Source organism: Lepisma saccharinum, chromosome 1, assembly GCF_977018435.1.
Source record: "Lepisma saccharinum chromosome 1, izLepSacc3.1, whole genome shotgun sequence".
NCBI classification, from domain to species: Eukaryota; Metazoa; Arthropoda; class Insecta; order Zygentoma; family Lepismatidae; genus Lepisma; species Lepisma saccharinum.
Genome location: NC_139229.1, coordinates 129,106,159 through 129,125,061, shown reverse-complemented (window position 1 = coordinate 129,125,061; position 18,903 = coordinate 129,106,159). Strand labels below are relative to the sequence as shown.

Sequence of the window (18,903 nt, the reverse complement as noted above, 5' to 3'; positions counted from 1 at the left end):
CTAAGCTTGTCATAATGCAGAATTTTTTGACAGGAGAGGAATTTCAAAATACATAAAATCCGAATCACTTGTTCAAGATTTTAGGCTTAGGTTCCTGAACCTGTCCGAGTATATTTTGTTTGCAGTTCAGAATGAGACTGAAATGCACTGGGTTCTTAACAGTGACAAGAATTTTCAATACTTGTCACTGAAGGATGTAAGAAAGTTTGAAAAATTTATGTACAACAAGTTTAAGAGAATTTGTGGATTGTTTGTGCATCACCACACTGGGAGCTATTATTATTTCTGCAGGTTGAAATTGTTTGATGAATGTTGGTACAGCAATTGTTGTGATGGGTATGAAGATTATGATTTAGAGCTCATGGCTGATCAGAGCTTAAATTGGGTGCATTTTAAATTTTTGAACAGAATAATTTCCAATCCCAATCTGTTTAATAGGAATATTGAATTTGTGACCACAGATGATGGGCACTTGTTCAGTGCAGATGATTTCCACCCGGATCTTGTTGGGTATATAAAACACAAATGCCTGAATAAGCTTGTTCTGTATTTTCTGAGGCAAAAATTCAGAAATTGCAGCAGTAAGTGCCTTGCACTGTGCCTAGACAAAACCTCTTGGAATGAAACATGCAGGTGTGGGGAACAATTATCTAAGCTCCCAATAATACATACATAGTTGCTACAGTTCCAATTTTGCAATATTGTTCAGCAAACATGTATCCCGGGCAGTGTGATTTGGAAATAAATCGGGATTATCAGCAACAAAAAAACAATATTATTAAGCATAGTGTTGGGCATGCTCTTAAAAAATTACAGCATTGCATTTTTGAATGTGTCATTGTTTTAGAAGGATAACACACAGCACTTGTTGCAATATTTTTTGAGAGAAGGAATTTGTCACAATATATACAATCGGAATCACTGTTGGAAAAGTTCAAGCTTGCATTTTCCGATTTATGTGAATATGATGTGTTTGCAGTTAGAAATGAGACAGAATTTAGGTGGGTGCTTGACAGTGACAATGAATTTGGATGCATACATCTGGGATTGTTGGGCAAGAAGGAAAAATACATATATCTGTTGCACAGGAGAATTGTTGGGCTGTTTGTAGGTTTTTATGATTGTTACAGAAAAAATTATTGGTTCACAACAAAATATTTTGAATCAATGTATTGTTTTCATATCCCATTTGACATATCTGAGAACTGGAAACATTTAAATTATGATACTTATTTGAAATCCTATGATGATTTTGAATTTGTAACCACAGATACAGGCTTGGTGTTTTCTGGTGCGGATTTTGTTAGAAGGGAAAAATATATCTCAGGGGTCATAAATGCAAATGAGATTATTCTGTATTTGCTGAGTTTGAAGATAAAATTTCATGATTTGAGATATTTTGAACCTTTAAACTGCAATTTTTTGCAATCTTCAAATCTCAACCTCAAATTCTGATCGGGAGGTACGCAGAGCCATGTACAATTTCTGTTTATATCTACATGATTGCTCTCCACAATTGTGTAGGTGCACAATAGGATCAATGCTCATGTCATTTTTTGACAGAAGAGATGTTGCAAAATATATTAGATCTGAATCTCTTCTTCCTGATTTCAAAATTAGATTCTCAACACTCTCAGAGTATGATTTATTTTCAATCAATAATGAAACAGAGTTCCGCTGGGCCCTGAACAGCACACAAAAATTCAATTATCTAAACTTGAAATACATCACTGATTTTGAGTGCCACAAGTATAATTCTTGCAGGAGAATTGTGGGACAGTTTGTTGTTTTTATTATTATTATATTGATTTTTCCTATTATGGAGGATGGTTTTCAAATCATGCAAGTGTGGGGAGATTCTATGATTTTGAGATCCTTCCCAATCAGAGCTCAAACTGGAAATATTTCAGATTTTTGATGATGCATCTGGACAGGTTCCAAAAGGCAGAATTTGTTACAACAGATAGTGGAATGTTGTATAGTGGTGCAGATTTTAATCATCACCTGCAATATTTTGATGCATACAATTCTCAGATGTTGAACATGACTGAGATAATCATGTATCTTCTTCAGCAAAAATTTAAAAATTGCAGCATTGGGTGCTTTAATAGGATAATAAAATCATGGAATGTATTTACAGAGTGTGAGTGCGGGAAACCACTAAGCTGCATGCCTTAAATTGAGATTCTCAAAATTGTAAAATGTATTGTGTGCTCCATGATGCTCACATAATTTGTGGAGAGGCATTTTATGGCCTGTTTCTGGTGCATAGGGTCTAGCTCCTGGTCTAGAAAATTACAAAATATGGCCTTGCAATCTAAGTTAAACAGGGCAATCACACAAATATTTCCATTCAATTTTGTTTGGAAATGTTGATGACTGTGCAGAACAAGCATAAGTGAAATATTTTGTTATATTTTTTATAGCATTTTGGGCATGTTTTTGTGATAATTCTGCTTTTATCTGGATTACAATTCTTTTGGTGCTTAACCCAATTGGGGCTGGATATATTCTTATTGCATTGATTACAATATTTTTGATTAGGCATTTTTGTTGTTGGTTTATTATATAAAATTTCTTGGGGTCCAAATCAAAATTCTATGCTTAATAAAAATATATCAGTTGGGTTCAGCAGTGTGTTTTGTATATTTAGTGTGTGTGTGTGTGTGTGTATGTGTGTTAATATTTTTTGGCTTCGGTATTTATATAAAATTTCTTGGGGTTCAAATCAAAACTCTATACTTAATAAAAAATATCAGTTGGGTTCAACAATATGCTTTGTGTGTGTGGGTGTGGGTGAGGGTGAGGGTGGCTTAGTTTTAGGTGTGGCCAAAAAAAATTCAAGAGGGGCATATTTTTGACAGGTTTATGGACAACAATCTCACAGAAGTGCCTTTTATAAGTGTAGGCAAATCAATCTGAGGGGGGTCATACTTTCTCAGGAAATTCCCGAGGGCATTTTTACAAAAATCTTGGATTAGACGGGGTTCCACACTTGAGCAAAAAGCTCATATGGGCATGTTGAGCAAGTTTTAAGTGTAGGCAAATCTGCTTGAGGGGGGCTCATACTTTCCGGTCCTGGTTGTACCACCAATCACACTACTGGTAGTAAAAATCACGATTCGGCATGGAGGAAGGTCTCCATGGCCTGGGTCATATAGAGGTGAGACAGACTGAGAAGGGACTGACTTTTGATTTGATTGAGGAAAGAGAGGAGCTTAGAGAAAGGAGTTGAGGGAGAGTGAGGAGAGTCCTGGTCAACGAGCAACGAAATCTAGAGGTGTCCGAGTTTTGTTTTATTTTATTCGACGTTACTTTGTATTAAATCATCATTCAGGTTCGAAGGTTCATAAAACCGAATGAGTGACCATTGTCTTTTCTAGTTGTTAAGCTCTTTAGTTTTAGTTGTGCCTTTCGCACTGCCAAGCATTTGACTTGTCATGTCAATGACGAGTGCTCTCATCATTGTGGATGAATGATGAATAAGTTACATCACCCATTGATTAATTGTGGGAGTGACTGGTTTTGATCCCCATCATTCTGTAGAATGATACGGAATAAAGATTTACACAATCGACGTAGACACACTTTTAAAATAATAAAACTAAGATTAGAAATTAGCGAAATTCTCTGGTTGTGTAATCTGTTTAAAAATATTATTTTACCTTAAAATTTTAATATCGTTGTTGGGCTATTAAAAGTTAAACCCTTTCCCATTACTTCTCTATGTACGGCTCTCAATACAATACAATGCCTAAAACTTACATAGAAAGGGATGAGTCCATTCTCCTTATCCTCCTTGATGGCCCTCTCCAGAGTCTCTCCCTCCAGCTGACAGGAGTCATTTGACTCCAGAAGCCTCATTCGAACTCCTCCCAGAAGGCCAGCTCTCTCCACGGAGGAATGGGCTTGGTCTGAAAGGAGATCAAGATGTAACTGATCAAATCAAACAAAGGCCCAGTACACCTTAGTGCTTAGATTTGGTCCTGTCATATCAAACACTCAAGATTCTGAAACATGAACCACTGCAGTCAAAAATGTTGCTATACGTGTATAAACTGGAAACACTATCGAAAAACACTGAAGAATGTTACATAAAACCTATACCTCCATAGATTCGTATAGTAGTATAATAGAAGAGTTCAGTATGCACAGAATTTATCCAAGAAGGACAGTCCGCGACGTGATGCTGTTTTGACTCTGGGCAGAGATAGCGCGTGACATGGAGCAGATGCCTGCATTTTCGTTCCGTAACGTCTCGCTTATTTACGCAGTATCTTTAGTATCTATACAATTATATTTATATTGCATAACTAGTATTAACCTGTGTCATAAGAGTTGTTCAAAGTTGTTAAAGCCCTATCTCTGCCCAGAGCCAAAACGAACGCACTGTATTTAAGGTTAAACTTCCTTCTTGTCTATGGATCAATAATATACTTTTATGTTAGCAGAGAATAAGTACTCTGCAATGTTTTAGAAATTGTAATAACATAAGATATATTTTTAAATTTCTAAAATGACAGGAAATTCAACATTGAAAACACTATCGAAAAACACTGACTGAAGAATGTTACATAACTCGTCGAGAACTTCATTTCTGATTGTACAGAGTGGCCGCAAAAAAGGTAACCGGACACATGTTACGGTTCTTCATTTCGGTTACCTTTCTTGGGGCACCCTGTATTATGTAACTAATCGCAATCTTGACTAAGTGGGTATCACCCTGTTGAGTTCACTATAAATAAACACCATAGGTGCATTACGAGACAGAAATATTCACTACTCTGTTTAAAGCAGGTGTAGTGCAGGTGTATGCCGGTGTCAGGCTTGTGCAAGGAAATGACGTTCAACCAAGTAGACGAATACCAGTGTTCAAGTTCAGAAGATTCAACAATTGCCTATCTACTGCTTTAAACGCTAGTTTCATTATTTACCACGTACCACGTGGCCGTACACGTACACCACACACTACAACGCTCCACGACGTAGCACTCTGTGCAGACACCAAATACAGTACTTGACACAAAATCAACGAAATAGACGAGTAAGTAACCAACTAGGTGAGTGCAGAGTCAAAATTGGGGTAGTACGTATATGCCTAGGCTAATTGTTGCCTGTAGTATTATATGGATATGAAACTTGGTCCCTTACATTGAAAGAGGAACATAAATTAAGAGTATTCAAAAATAAAATCTTTAGAAAAATATTTTGACCTAAAGGAATGAGGAGACAGGTGAGTGGAGAAGGTTACATAATTTAGAACTACATAATTTGTATTCATGTCCAGATATTATTAGAATAATTAAATCAAGAAGACTTAGGTGGGCATGCCATGTGGCACGAATGGGAGAGGAAAGAGGAGTTTACAGGATTCTTGTTGGGAAACCTGATGGTAAGGTACCTGTAGGAAGGCCAAGAAGACGGAGGGTTAACGTTAGACCTAAAGGAAATCTGTAAGGATGGAAAAGATTGGATTGATCTTGTCCTGGATAGGGACAGATTGAATGCTTGTGTTGCTGCAGTCATAAACCTTCGGGTTTAAGAATGCCAGAGTGTGAGTAAGTAATTGTTGCGATGTTTTGCCAGTAAAAAAATATGTTGTATTAATGGTTCTCCGTATTGCTTGGCGTTCACAAAGTCGGAAGAGACGGACGTAGCGGAAGTCATATTGAGACAAATACGCGAGATTTAATATTGTCGTCCTGAGCGTCGTAAATCTCTAGCGAGCTACAGCTGTGTTCTAATAAATGTATTGAGATACTAATCGAAACAAACGAGGCTTTTTCAGTACCAATCAACTGTCCGAGAGTTTTGAACTTGTCACCATAATCTTCAATACTAAAGTTTATATTCAATTTCTCAACACCTGTGAGCTGGATTAACACAGCCATATCCTCAGAATTCCAAGTTGTCAGAGCTAGATGCAATTAATTATTGAAAACTAACGTCAAAGTAGTTTTAGAAAGACAATTTATAACTCAATTAGTAGTTTCTAGACTAGTCGGGAAATCTGTAAATTTGCACAATACGTATCAATCTAAATCCATTGCAACAAGTGTTCGCTCCTTAACCGTTCAAATAAGCCTGCAATTGAATTATCTCTGTTCGCGCCGTCATAAATCGTCCCCTCATCGATGAAGCCCGGTCCTTGTCAATGGTTGCCATGGCGACAAATTGAGCTACTTGAAAGGGCCTGAAACGGGTTGTTAACTCTGTATCGTCGAGCAGACCGTGGACGTTAATTTTCCTGCCTTTGAAGCTCGACTTCGCGACCCTGACAGGGGCTGGGAACAATGGGGAGAGTGGAAGCTCTTGTTCTTCTCTGGCCCACGTTCCTTTTACCGTCCACCCCCTCTCCCACTTCTTGGTGGAACTTCCTCTCTAGGTCCTTATTCGGTCTCGAAATGGTTCAAGATCTCTCCTCTAGTGCGAGCGGTCCCTAGTTTGATCCGCAGTTAGAGTTCCAAAATTTCGGTGTTCGCCGATCATCGTGAGGATAATTGGTGAACTACTTGAAAATAATCAGGATTGTTAAGTATCCAGGAACCCTTAAATTCTAATGGGTTCTATTGGGTTCCGCTGCGGGACGACCGGAATTTTTTTCCTCGCACAATTTAAATTCGATCCAAGTTGCGTATTGTTCAATTGAAAAAGGTCTCTGAACCGTATTTAAAATGAGGGGGGAAAAGTTCCTGGAGCGAATTTAAATTCATCCTGGAAAAAAGTTTCCTGGACCGAATTTATATTCATCTGGAAAAATAATTCCTGGACCGAATTGAAATGCTTTAAATATAAAAAGGTTCTACACTGTCTAGAACTCGTTTAAGTTTCCTGATTTTCTCTCCCAGTCCAGGATTTATTTACTATTCCTAGGCCAGGGTTGACCGATTAAAATTTGCCTTCTAAACGTGTCCGCGAGTACGTTCTGTTGTTCTTCCGTGGGCAACGTTCAAAAACCTCCCTTGTCGAAGTGTTGCATAATGCAATGGACCATATTAGTTTGACGTCACACCGAGTTCAAACAAACCCGTCACGTGTTGCTCCGGCATCCGATCCAGGATACGCAGCCAATAGGAGCCGTCGATGAGGTTACGTGAGGCTGCTGTGCTTCCAGCAGCTATCACAACAGGGACGGGCAGAATTGCTACGTCAAGTAAAAATTGTCCTTTTTGCAAGGAAATTCGGAGCAAATAGGGCTGTTGAAGGTCGAAGAGCCCATATATTCGATTGGGTTCTTCAATAGGACTGGAACCTTTTTTCTCGCACAATTTAAAATTCGATCCAAGTTGCGAATTGTTTCATTTCAATACGGAAGGAACTTGGACCCTATTTAAATTCAACGAAAAAAAGGTATCCTGGACCGAATTGAAATAGGTCCGGAAAAGGGTCTCCTGGACCGAATTGAAATAGGTCCGGAAAAGGGTCTCCTGGACCGAATTGAAATAGGTCCGGAAAAGGGTCTCCTGGACCGAATTGAAATAGGTCCGGAAAAGGGTCTCCTGGACCGAATTGAAATAGGTCCGGAAAAGGGTCTCCTGGACCGAATTGAAATAGGTCCGGAAAAGGTTTCCTGGACCGAATTGAAATAGGCCCGGAAAAAGGTTTCCTGGACCGAATTGAAATAGGCCCGGAAAAAGGTTTCCTGGACCGAATTGAAATACTTTACAGATAAAATGGTTACAGTCCAGAACCCATTTACACTTGCTGATTTTCTCTCCTGGACCGGAATTGAATTTATTCAAAATTCCTGGACCTTTAACAACTCTGAAAATAAGTAAAGGGCTCCTCTCTCGAAAGCCAGAAAGCAGCGGCGATGGGACAGGATGCGCTGATCACTCATCACCCAATGAAAAATTGCTTGGCAGTCGCCTGGCCCTTAGAGAACGGACTTGACAAAAAGTAATTAAATTTGTAGTACTTTAAGCGAGGATACTTCAAAAAGTAAGATTCCTTGCAAATTAAATTTGGATATCTACACTATACTAGCTTCTGGAATCTGTGGATCAAAGACGTACATAACGTTAAAGGAGAGGTAGCGAGTGCGCGGAGCAAAGCAGTGCACAGTGCTGTGAGCGGGTAGCTGCAGCCGCGTTCTCCCCTCCATACACTCACTTCCTTTCTCGTGCGTTCATTTGTCGAGCAATTTAAAGTCACTGCTTGCGAAGAAAACTTGTTTCCGTTCGCTGGCTCCAGAGATTTTAAACGGCTCTTTCTCCAGTCAATGTATAAAATGTGTAAACATGTAATTAAGCAAATGATAACCGATAAATAACGTTAAAGCTAGTAAAATTACTACCAGAACAATAGTCACTCATTGTCTTTTCATGGCTTTGTATCGTCGCGTGTACAAATAATGAACTGAAATATAAATTGTATCCACGTTCAGAGTAGTGCTGGTTGATATATTTATCTAATAACAGGAAACTCTTGTACAGTGGGATCGATTTGTATTACCGTGCAAATTGTCCATGACTATTTTCATTAATTTTTCTCTTACATCCTATGTGTTTTTAACCGATGGACTTTTCTGTATGCTGGCGCAGAAGTTGTCGACAACTTATTTTGAGTTTTCTTTTAATTCTTGAAGCTTTTATTGGGTCAAATAAAATGCACAAACATGGTGATGGACAATTTGCACGGTAATACTCATGGATCACACTGTACTACATACACACACTCTACCATCAATACCATATGTAAATGCAGACAGTGAAAGCACGAAAGGATAGTCAGGGATGTGGATGCATTTCTGAAAGGACATAATTCTCAAGAACTGAAGTTAAATATATCTATACAAAATGTAAAGTATTGCATGATGTTCGTGATAATAATAGATTGATCGATTGATTTGGTTTCTTTTACTTTGTTTTTTTCTGCCACTTTTCACTAATCTCTAAAATTAAACTGAGTGATGATATGATAAAACTGATGAAGGGACACTCGCAAAGAACACCCATGACCTCGTGAAAATAAAATTTAGTGACATCTACAGAGCATTCCCTGACATTCGCTACGAGACTGCGGCAAGCGGCCCAGCGTCAGCGCTTGTCTTTCCCTGTGAACGGGGTCCGCGACAGTCGCTAGAGTCTGCTATTAAGATTACAGTTTTCATATTGTGTACTAACCTTGACTACAGAAGGTGTTGAAAATGATGTCCCTCTGCTGCAACACATTCCTGGCATCTCCGAAGGAAATTGGCATTTACACGTGTAAGTTCGTCTACTGTAATTCCCCAGTTTTCTCGTACAATACTCTTAACTCACGGAAGGTGTGCGGATTGTCTTTGTATACTTAATTTTTTAGATTTACCCATTTTTATTTCCACTTTTATTCAGAACTGACCCTGTTACTCTAAACTTTTTTACGAGGTTTAATATAGTGGTCCTATGTGGAACTGGAACATCAGGATATTTCGTTGCAAAACTTCGTCAAACTTCTCCACAATTCCTCTTTCCGAAGTACCAATCGACAAGATAAATCCTTTGTTGTAATTTTAACTTTTGTGGTGCCATATTAAGCCACAATCTTCAACACACTGACACGACACAACACAACATCCGAGGGAGGATTATACTGGCGTCAGTCTGCAACGTCTGCAGAAAGGGAAAGAGATCGAAGGCAGGGAGAGCGAAAAAAACATACTGTCGCGGACGTCGTTCACCGGGAGAGACAATCCCTGACGCCGGGCCGCTTGCCGCCGAGTCTCGTAGCGAATGTCAGGGAATGCTCATAGTTAGAGGAATTTATACTTTAGAATTCATTATATAGTGGACCTTCCCACTCCCATTTACGTGTAATTTTATCGGTAATCATTTACGTATAAATACTCAGTGCTCGAAGTGAGGGAATGCGGAGGAGATACTACCCCCTAGTCATGTGCGTTCGAAAGGGGGGGCAAGGGGACCACGCCCCCCAGGAAGATTAATGTCCACCAAAAAATTATATATTCACACATAATTTGATTTCAGTCGCTGTAATTTATGCTAATTATTATAAGAGTGTTGAAGGATCATGATAAGTTCAGACTGAAGCAGTGTTTCTTTGAGCGGGCATCTCTCTTATGGGGGAAAATATGTCTCCTTTGCCCCCTGGAAAAAAAATAACCTTGATTACCCCTCCCTGGAAAAAATCCTGCGGATGTCCAGATTACGAAAAACTTCACAAAGCTTCCCCACAGCTATGATAATTTGCATAAAACTCCTCCACCTGTGTGTCCACATAACGGGTAAGTTTTTAAAAAAGAAAGTAGATAAACCAAGAGGTATTTATGTAGTATACGTATTACAGCAATAGTGATGAAAGTCTCCGCTAAAATGCGTTACGCAGCCATAGGAAAGCTATAGACTTACTTGATGCGTAAGCTACCAATTTGGAGACTATGAGTGCGTCGTCAACATCAGGCCTCTCTGCACGAACCTTCTTGATGGCCTTCGCCTTGGCGCCCAGGAGGGCCACGAACGTCGCCTCGCTAGCCGTGCCCTGGAAGAAGCAATTACGGATTGTTTACTTTTCATTATATGGTGAGAAATTACATTTGCTAGGGAATTCTAAGAACCCAAAGATATCATTCTAGCGTTTACGTAAAATTATGGCAGCACCTGGTTTCTAATTGAGAGTAACATGAATAATGATTAGGCGAGCTTCATGAAGGGTCATTCACAAGACACCCGCGGCAGTGCTCGAACTTAGTATGGTCGTAGGCGAGATCATAAGCCCATTACTCAATGAGGCGACTAATTGCAATTGGTCTGTCTATACAAAGTTAAAGTTACCATGAAAGAAAATAAGGGAAATACAACACTGCCATAATAGTACAATATAAAATAATAAAGTGAAATTTGCACGAACAAAACAAAGAATAATGCAGTTTTTTTTAATATTATGTAAGTCAATTTGAAACAAAGTTTTACTTAAAGTATATTATTTGTCAGTTTCAGCTCTAGTAAGTTAATCGGGACATAATTGATTGATTGATTTGGTGAATTAAGTTCACATTATGCACTGTAAGGCTAATCGGGATTGGAGCTACAGTTTAAAGTGGGATCCGAACCACTGTGTGCCTCCACCGGGTATCGAACCCGAGACCCCTCAATTACAAGGCGACGACGTTACCGCTACGCCATCGGGGAGGCCTAATAATGATATTTAAATAGGCAAATTAATATTGTTATTATTGCATGAACTCTGAATGCATTCTTCATCTGTCTCGTGTGTACCTAAGTAGTTAAGATCACTAACATTTATAAAAACAGTTCTTCTACCAAATAATATTAAGTATTTTTAAATTTAATTTTGGACTTTGTTAGTCTTTCGCATGTGGAGGGGGGGGGGGTTGTCCCTGAACCTCCATGAATATGTCCTTGGCTGTAAGGGTTTTTTCTTCAGTGGTTCTAAGGTTGACGTCAAGATTAAGTCAACCAGCTCTCTCCTAATGAGATTCATGCATACTGCCATTCATTCAAAATCCATGAAATAATACTTTACCTATTCTCCCCTTTTCTTTGTTCTTTTCTTCTTTAATAACGCTTCTGGTTCATTCGATCGAGAAATCTCAGAACGAGAGAGACCTGTTGAACGTGCTCACTGCACCTGCTCCCTCTTTGGAGAGCATTTCCTCCTTAAGAAGCTCCTCAAAAAGAGAACGCAGTTCTTTCTGACGTCATCGTAGAGAGATGGCTCTCGGATCGAGCGAGTTCTTGGAAAAGCTCCCCTTTTAACCGGAAATCGTGTCTGAATCTGATGTACCTCTCCCTGCCAAGGACAAGAATTTAATACTTTCTTATTCAGACTTCAGGACCGTTTTGTGAAACTTTTGTAAAATTGTCTGTTCAGTGGTCTCTGCTCCATCTACATTCATGCGAGAAGAAAACGTGTGGAGTTGAATGGGGACGGTATAAATGAACTAATGAATGTACGCATGAAACATCAATTTGGTGGTGAATCTCTGCATCCGTTGTAATCTAGATCAGCCATTTTGACTTCAGAAGACTAAATGAACGTCTTTTGACATTCGTTCGCGAGACAAAACACTACCCAAAGACAACATTTTACGGCAATTCCTTCAGAGCGTGGAACAACATCTTGTCAGGAACTCGTAGGTCAGTAGCATCAAATGAAGATTTTCAAAAACGCCCTTCACTATAACATTAACTTAGCAGTACTGAAACAAGCTAAATAAAAATCTACTACCTATTTTAACATACTATATCGCAACACATTCCATTCAACAATATTCGTTAATTAGACTGTGTTGTTGGTGTGTTCACTTGTAATATTGTGCTTACTGCATGCCACAGTGACCGCGATTAGTGGGGACGTGGGAGACAGTTGCCCCCCCTCCACTTTTTGCAACTTTTGCCCCCGCACTATGCTAAACCTTATCTACCAAGGGAAAGTAAACTGTCCTTGCCCCCCTCCCACCCTTAGTTTTTGGCACCTTGCTCACCCCGTTTTGGAACCCATTGCCGCCACTGCTACAGGCAATTCTTCCATGTCCTTTTCTAAAGTGGTAATATTAACAAGCACTAAAACAAAACAATTCTTCGAATAATATAGCGAAAAATCAACATAAATAATTATAGACTACTCTAAAAAATAAAAAATAACCTGACCAGGCCGTCCGAGACTATTCTATTAATTCTATTTATTTAATTACCACGTGTACTAATCTTAAACTAGTTTAGAATTAAAATTTACAAATCAAATTAATTTTGCCATTTCAAATGAGAGAACTTTGTCCAACTCTCTACAAATAATTAATAATAAATTATGATTGCCTTAGTATAAGAAGTAGAGTACAACACACACATCTTTGCCGTTGCGTAGATACCAATTTTAGTTTCGTCTCCCTCTCTCTTAGCATCACATGTTCTACCCTGCTCGCCAACCTTCGCTATTGTTGCCATATTGTCATTCCATTCCTGGACACACTAGCGCAAACATCATTGAAAACAATTGAATAGCGCTCCAGCTCGCGGTTCACACCGTTCGGCAGGGACAGTAATGTTTCAATATAGCACGGCGTAGTGGTTACTTCTTTTATGCAGTGCATGTTCATTGGCTAGCTAGTAACTAGTGTTGCCAACTATAATAATGAAGCACTATTTCTGTCACGGAAGGGGAAAGGCAGGTAAAGTGGCGGTGAGTTTTGTTGGATTGGAAGCACCATATTTTTATTTTATACTAAGTATTTGACCGGTTTGACGTTGTGTGCGAGTGCTTCTCAACTGTAGATAATTTACCGAACCCACAGCTGTGTTCAATGTTATCTACCGGTTATAATCAGAGCTAGGATTTATAGGTAAATACATACTTTTAGTTTATATATCGCTGAAATTTTGTGATATCTTTGCGAATAGTAATGTTTGTAGTGATTTAAGGTACATTTTATTGTCAATATTTTTCCATATTTCTAACTTTAATACTTACTTTTACATATTTAAGGAAAATATACTTAATTTTAGATATTTCAACAGGTTTAATTCACAAATTGTTCATATTTCATAATTTTGGAAATGTTCAAAATAAATCAATTATGTGGCTCCAACAGCATTTCAACTCTTGGCTCCGGCACGTGTTCTTGTAGAAATTGCATAGAGGCGGCTGTCATTTTTGCTGCTTAATGCGATGCATATTGTTTTCTGTTAAAATTGAATTGCTATGCTTTGATGGGTGATCAAGTTCATAGCAGGGCCGACGGAAGGGGAGGGAAAACCATGCCACCGCCTAGAGCGGCAAATTTTCAGGGCGGCAAAATTTGAAGAGATGAAAAAAATAAGCCTATTGAAAACTTTGGTCGAGCGAGATATTCTTTTGCGCTTAATAGTATTGAAATAGCATAAGAAGTCTCATTATTTATTTTATATTTTGATGTTTTACGTAGGAATATATTGATTTTCAATTTCCCGTTGCTGCGTAATGACGGGGGTGGGGGGGTTCGAAATGGAGCGGCATCTGCCGCCACCGCCCAGGGAGGTAAAATGACTAGCGCCGGCCCTGGTTCATAGAAAAAGAAAAAGCCGCGCAGCTTATCGTCTGGTGGCAGTATATGTACTTGTTATTGTTGTGGAAGCCGGCATCGTTTGTAAATGTACAACAAAGGCAACCGACTGTCGCCGATCACAGAGAGGAAATAATACTGCTTGAGAAGGAGTGTTGTGGTCCAATTGTCACGGTTTAACACGTTGGCATGTTATTATCTGCCGTTGCAGTTCCTTACCAGTGCATACGGGGTTTGGGAGTGAACAGTTAGAACGCCACCAGTGCATTAATGCAATGAAAAATATATTTTTTTTTTATTTTGTTTGAAATCACTCAAATAAGGAATCGTATGAAGAAGTCTTCTTTGCAGCACTTTGGTAATTTTACGTATGTGTTAGTCCATATTTTGCGAATTTTTAGTCCATATGTATGTAGCTACATACAAAGCCACTTGTTAGTACATATTAATCCTAGTCCTTGTATAATGCATGACGTTTAAAACTCAACGTTAGATAGATCTGAATTCTCTAATTTTCTTGTTGTACGTAACAGCTGTGCATCGGCGCACTGCAGCGATTTTTCTATCTGCTCCATTAGCTACACTGCTTCTTGAGTTGTGTCGCGCATCGCACGGCAGAAATATCTGTGTTGGACTCTACTGCCCTCTGAACTTTTATTGGAAAATTAAATCTCTCTCGTTCCGGACACTCCATAATTATTGCAACAATTGTTATTGTGCCTCTAGAATTCTACCCGTTTAGCGGCTGGAAGCACGCTGCTTGCAAGCAAATGCTGACATTCATACAGAGGTGTCACATTCGGATCAGTTCTCGATAACGTGTTTTGATCAGGGTTAGCTGTATTGCAGTATGCTTGCGAGGAGAAACTTTGTGAAACCTGGACTTTGAAAGCTACCGAATGCTCTGTGCCCATGGGTTGAAGAGATGGGCACATCCAATTTGCCCGGCAAGCGGAGTGCTTGCAGCCGCCACACGGGACGCATTCTAGCGGCACAATAACTATAAGGCACTGTATTATTTAAATGTAATCACATAGCTTCCCGATTGAATAGTGGTTGTTGCAACATGGGAAAAGCTGTTGTAATGTCTTCTTCCTTCGCTATCAACTTATCTGCTTTTTACTGTTCGTATTTTGTTGGGTCGATGTTGATCGAGATGAAGACACTTACTTGAATGACTCCTCCACCTTTGCCTTTGGATTCGAAAAGAAACTCCGATGGAAGATTCAGCATCTTTCCTAACCAATCCATCATTACTTCTTCCAGTTCCGTGCAAGCGGGGCTAGAAATCTGCAATATATAAAATATTAATATTTTATTAGCGACCTGCACACATGCACTTAAACCAGCATTTATAAATAAAACCAGTAGTCCAATGCGTGTTAAGACTAAAAAATACAGTACTGTCCTGTCTTACTGTAAAGTTGCTTTCAATCTCAGGAGGATTAAATGGAACGGGAAGCTATAGTTAAAAGTGGGTTTCGAACCACCGCACTGTGCCTCGATTCGATGGGTTCCATTGTGTTCGGCAGACATCGTTTACTTTCGTGTCTCAAGGAGCCGAACGCTGCTCGGGAGAGCAATCAAATGAGGGTCTGATACAAACAAATGACGGTAAGTTGCCAAATCTACTATAAGCGCATGGTTTCCTCAAACGAAAAGCTAATTTTAAAAAAAGTGAACAGAAGCTCCGAAAGTATTTCGAAGAGAGTAGACCTTGGCAACGTTGCAGGAGGACAGTTTACTTCGCAATTGAGATTGCGCCCCTCTCCCTCACCAAGGAAAACCTCCACGAAGACAATTGATAAAAATTAATAGCTCTCAAGTCCATCCGTCAGCTGGGCTGCGGTCAGTATAACCACTACATTATCAGGAGGCCGGAACTTAAGGCCGCCACACACTCGCGGATATATCTGAACAGCACACATGCGTCTGAACATGTGCATCAGAAAACTGCAGATATGAGCATTCGGGCTAGGTAACTGCAGAACTGTGGAAAGTTAATTCCATACACTGCAGTGGCAACAAAGGATATTAATATGGGATACGTAACAATATACAAAATGCATAAAATTGTCAATGACGCTGTTTAAAAGAGTTCTCCTCCGTGGCTGTGCGGACTACGGCACCTTGCTTTGGACGACGGCTGCGGGACGGCATGGGTTCGATCTCAGGTTCAGTCTCCGGGAATTTTCGGCCTGTATATTTTCGGCTGGGGGTTGGTCGGGCTGACAACCCGTCTCCCTAGTCTGGCTGCAGATCTCCCCTAGTGGCTCGTGTTGGGAGGGAGGCCAGCAGTCGGTAGGTAAGCCAGGGCCCAATATTGGGCTGTAGCCCTATAGGATTAGCGTTTAAAAGAATTCGTCTTCACTCACTAACTCAACAACCCACAGCAAAAACCCATGGATCTAGGAACCTGAAAGTTTTACAGAGAATTCACACCGAAGCGACAAGCGGCCGGCGATACTTGCCGCTTGAGGGTTTCGCTAATCGAATGCAGGCTTGTGCAGCATGTCATGCCGCTACGGTGTGAAACACATTGACTGTTGATTGGCTTATTCCCAAGTGACATGTGTCGCTTCCGTGTGAATTCTCCCTAAGGGTGTTTTCTTCCTTTGACATTGGCACTTAAAGGGATTTCTCGAAATCAACCCCATAAACGGGAGGAAACTGACATAGAAACATGAGAACTTTTACATTATAATCAACAGATGACGCTAGCACCAATATATGGTTGTGTTTCCTGAAGATCTACATACAGTTATTAACAAGCAAACGTAATAAATAAATATAAAACATGTAAATATAATCCAATGAGGCTAAAGACATTCGCCACTTTGTGAATCTCAAATTCGACAATCGAATATCACATTTCAATTCTACTCACCCAGCTGAAGCCAATGCAAGCAATGGCCCCACTCAACATGTCTGCCACAATCGCTGGGTAAGAGTTAGCCGTTGGGAAGTAAGCGTGGAAATGCGGAGAGTGCCAGTGGGTCACCTGGAAAGCAAGAAAACATTAGTAAAGTCTAAGAGGATACGTTTAAGTGAATCACATAATATAGAAAAAAAGTTGATCCATATACTAGTATGGAAAACTAGGTTTCGAAATGTTGAGATTTTGCATAATCAGTGACTTAAAGGTAAAGTGTTCCCCTGTGCATAGCACCACGCCATGAAGGCGTATAGGGGGGTGTGGGGGTAACGCCCCACACTTTCTTTATCCGGTCGTAAGTGGGGGTGATGTGATCAGCATCACGCCCCTGACCTCCTTTACCCCCCAGGGTTTCCCCCAGGTACCCATGTTATTCGACGCTGGGTGGGCGCCGGGGCCGCTTCCACCGTTAGAAAAGTTCCCGGATTTGAACCGGCCGGGGATCGAACCCGGGACCTTTAGCATGGTAGTCAGTGACTTACTTTAGGGAAATCGGGCTTGCGTCACCCTGGAAATATCTTGGAACAAAAATAAATAATATGGCTATTAGTACTTGTGGATTTAAAATATCAATGGGTAACTGGGGGCAATGGTTGTAAAGATGATCGTTGGTTGGTGCTGATCACACCACCTCTACTACGGCAGAAGAAATTTGGAGCTCTGCTCCCGCATTGTAAGAAGACTGGAGAAATGGCGGTCTAAAACGAGTCATTTTTCACTGCCATGAATCGTAAAAAATTACCACAGCCGTTTCAAAATATTAACGGCCATTGCATAGTTGCCTTAATTACTTAGTTTTTAAAAATATATTTATGGGGTACACAATCAATCGTTGTATATCTTTAAATTTGAATATTTTTATCATGCATAAATAGAAAACTGTCTGGTCCATTTTTTTGTAAATTAACAGGCAGACTTAAATTTTAACGGTACAATATTGTAAAATTTACATGAACTTCTAACAGTACAGCACAATTTGGAAGCAGAGTACGTTTAGTCTCTGCCGCACAACATATGATATAAGACAAAATTCAAAGTTCATTTATTTTTCAGTAAATTTTAACCAACGTCTGGGTTTTTACGTTCAATCTGTTCACAGTCCAAGAGCTGCTACCAGTGCCCTCTGTTGATATAGTTCTAATTTAGATCGAGAATTACTCACCCCTGGCATGATGACCTTCTCGATGTCCCCCATGACCTCCTGCCACTTCTCTGGATAGTCTGGTGCCTCGTTTGGGAGGAGGGGGCGGATGTATCCTGGCTCAACTGTTGGCAGCACACGTCTACAAAGAATGAAGAAGACATCTTAGGTATTCGAATTAAATTTTCAAGTTTAGAAATTAATTGTAGCACCTTCTACAATATTATCGACCACAATAATTACTATACTTAACTGAAAAACTGAGGTATGCTGAAATAAAATCTTAAAATTACCTTCATGCTACTTTCGAAATTCTTTATTGCATTGTTGTATTTAGTTGTACGAGTATATACATTGTGATCTCATGATATTATAAGGAGACTAGTCAAATTAATAAGTGATCAATAAAATATTTCCGACCTGAGAGTAATGTAAGCGATACACGTCACACGTCAGCAATAGAACTAGGCTATTTTGCTATTTCTCACACCCTTATTGCAACAGAAGCAAAGAGGGACATCACAGGATGTTCGGTTGTATCAGTCAATAATCTTAGCAGGCAAGAACTCTACACGATACCCCTCACCAGAGAGCTCACAGCATGAAATAAAGGGAGATTTCACACAGAAGCGGCAAGCTGTAAGTGACATGAGCCCGTTCAGTCCAAGGGAAAAGTCACACCGAAGCGACAGACGACACGTGCCGTTTTGTAACGAGCCAATCAGTAGCAACGTTTCATACCGCAGCGACATGACAGGCCGTACAAGCCTGCGTCAGACTGGTGAAATCCTCAAAAGACACGTGCCTCCTGTCGCTTGTGTGAATTCT

The 18,903-nt window shown here is 39.9% G+C and overlaps 1 protein-coding gene across 2 annotated transcripts in view; it reads right to left on the bottom strand.

The window, feature by feature from the left end:
- The window catches only part of Ddc (aromatic-L-amino-acid decarboxylase), a 62,734-nt gene that overhangs the window by 20,749 nt on the left and 23,082 nt on the right, over positions 1-18,903 (bottom strand). For both annotated transcript variants that reach the window (XM_083138524.1, XM_083138516.1), the window contains exons 3-7: positions 18,097-18,217; positions 16,887-17,000; positions 15,170-15,289; positions 10,350-10,479; positions 3,766-3,914 (exon numbers count right to left, since the gene is read on the bottom strand). In XM_083138524.1, coding sequence (XP_082994650.1) covers positions 3,766-3,914; positions 10,350-10,479; positions 15,170-15,289; positions 16,887-17,000; positions 18,097-18,217 — 634 coding nt within the window. The remainder of the gene's footprint in view (positions 1-3,765; positions 3,915-10,349; positions 10,480-15,169; positions 15,290-16,886; positions 17,001-18,096; positions 18,218-18,903) is intronic.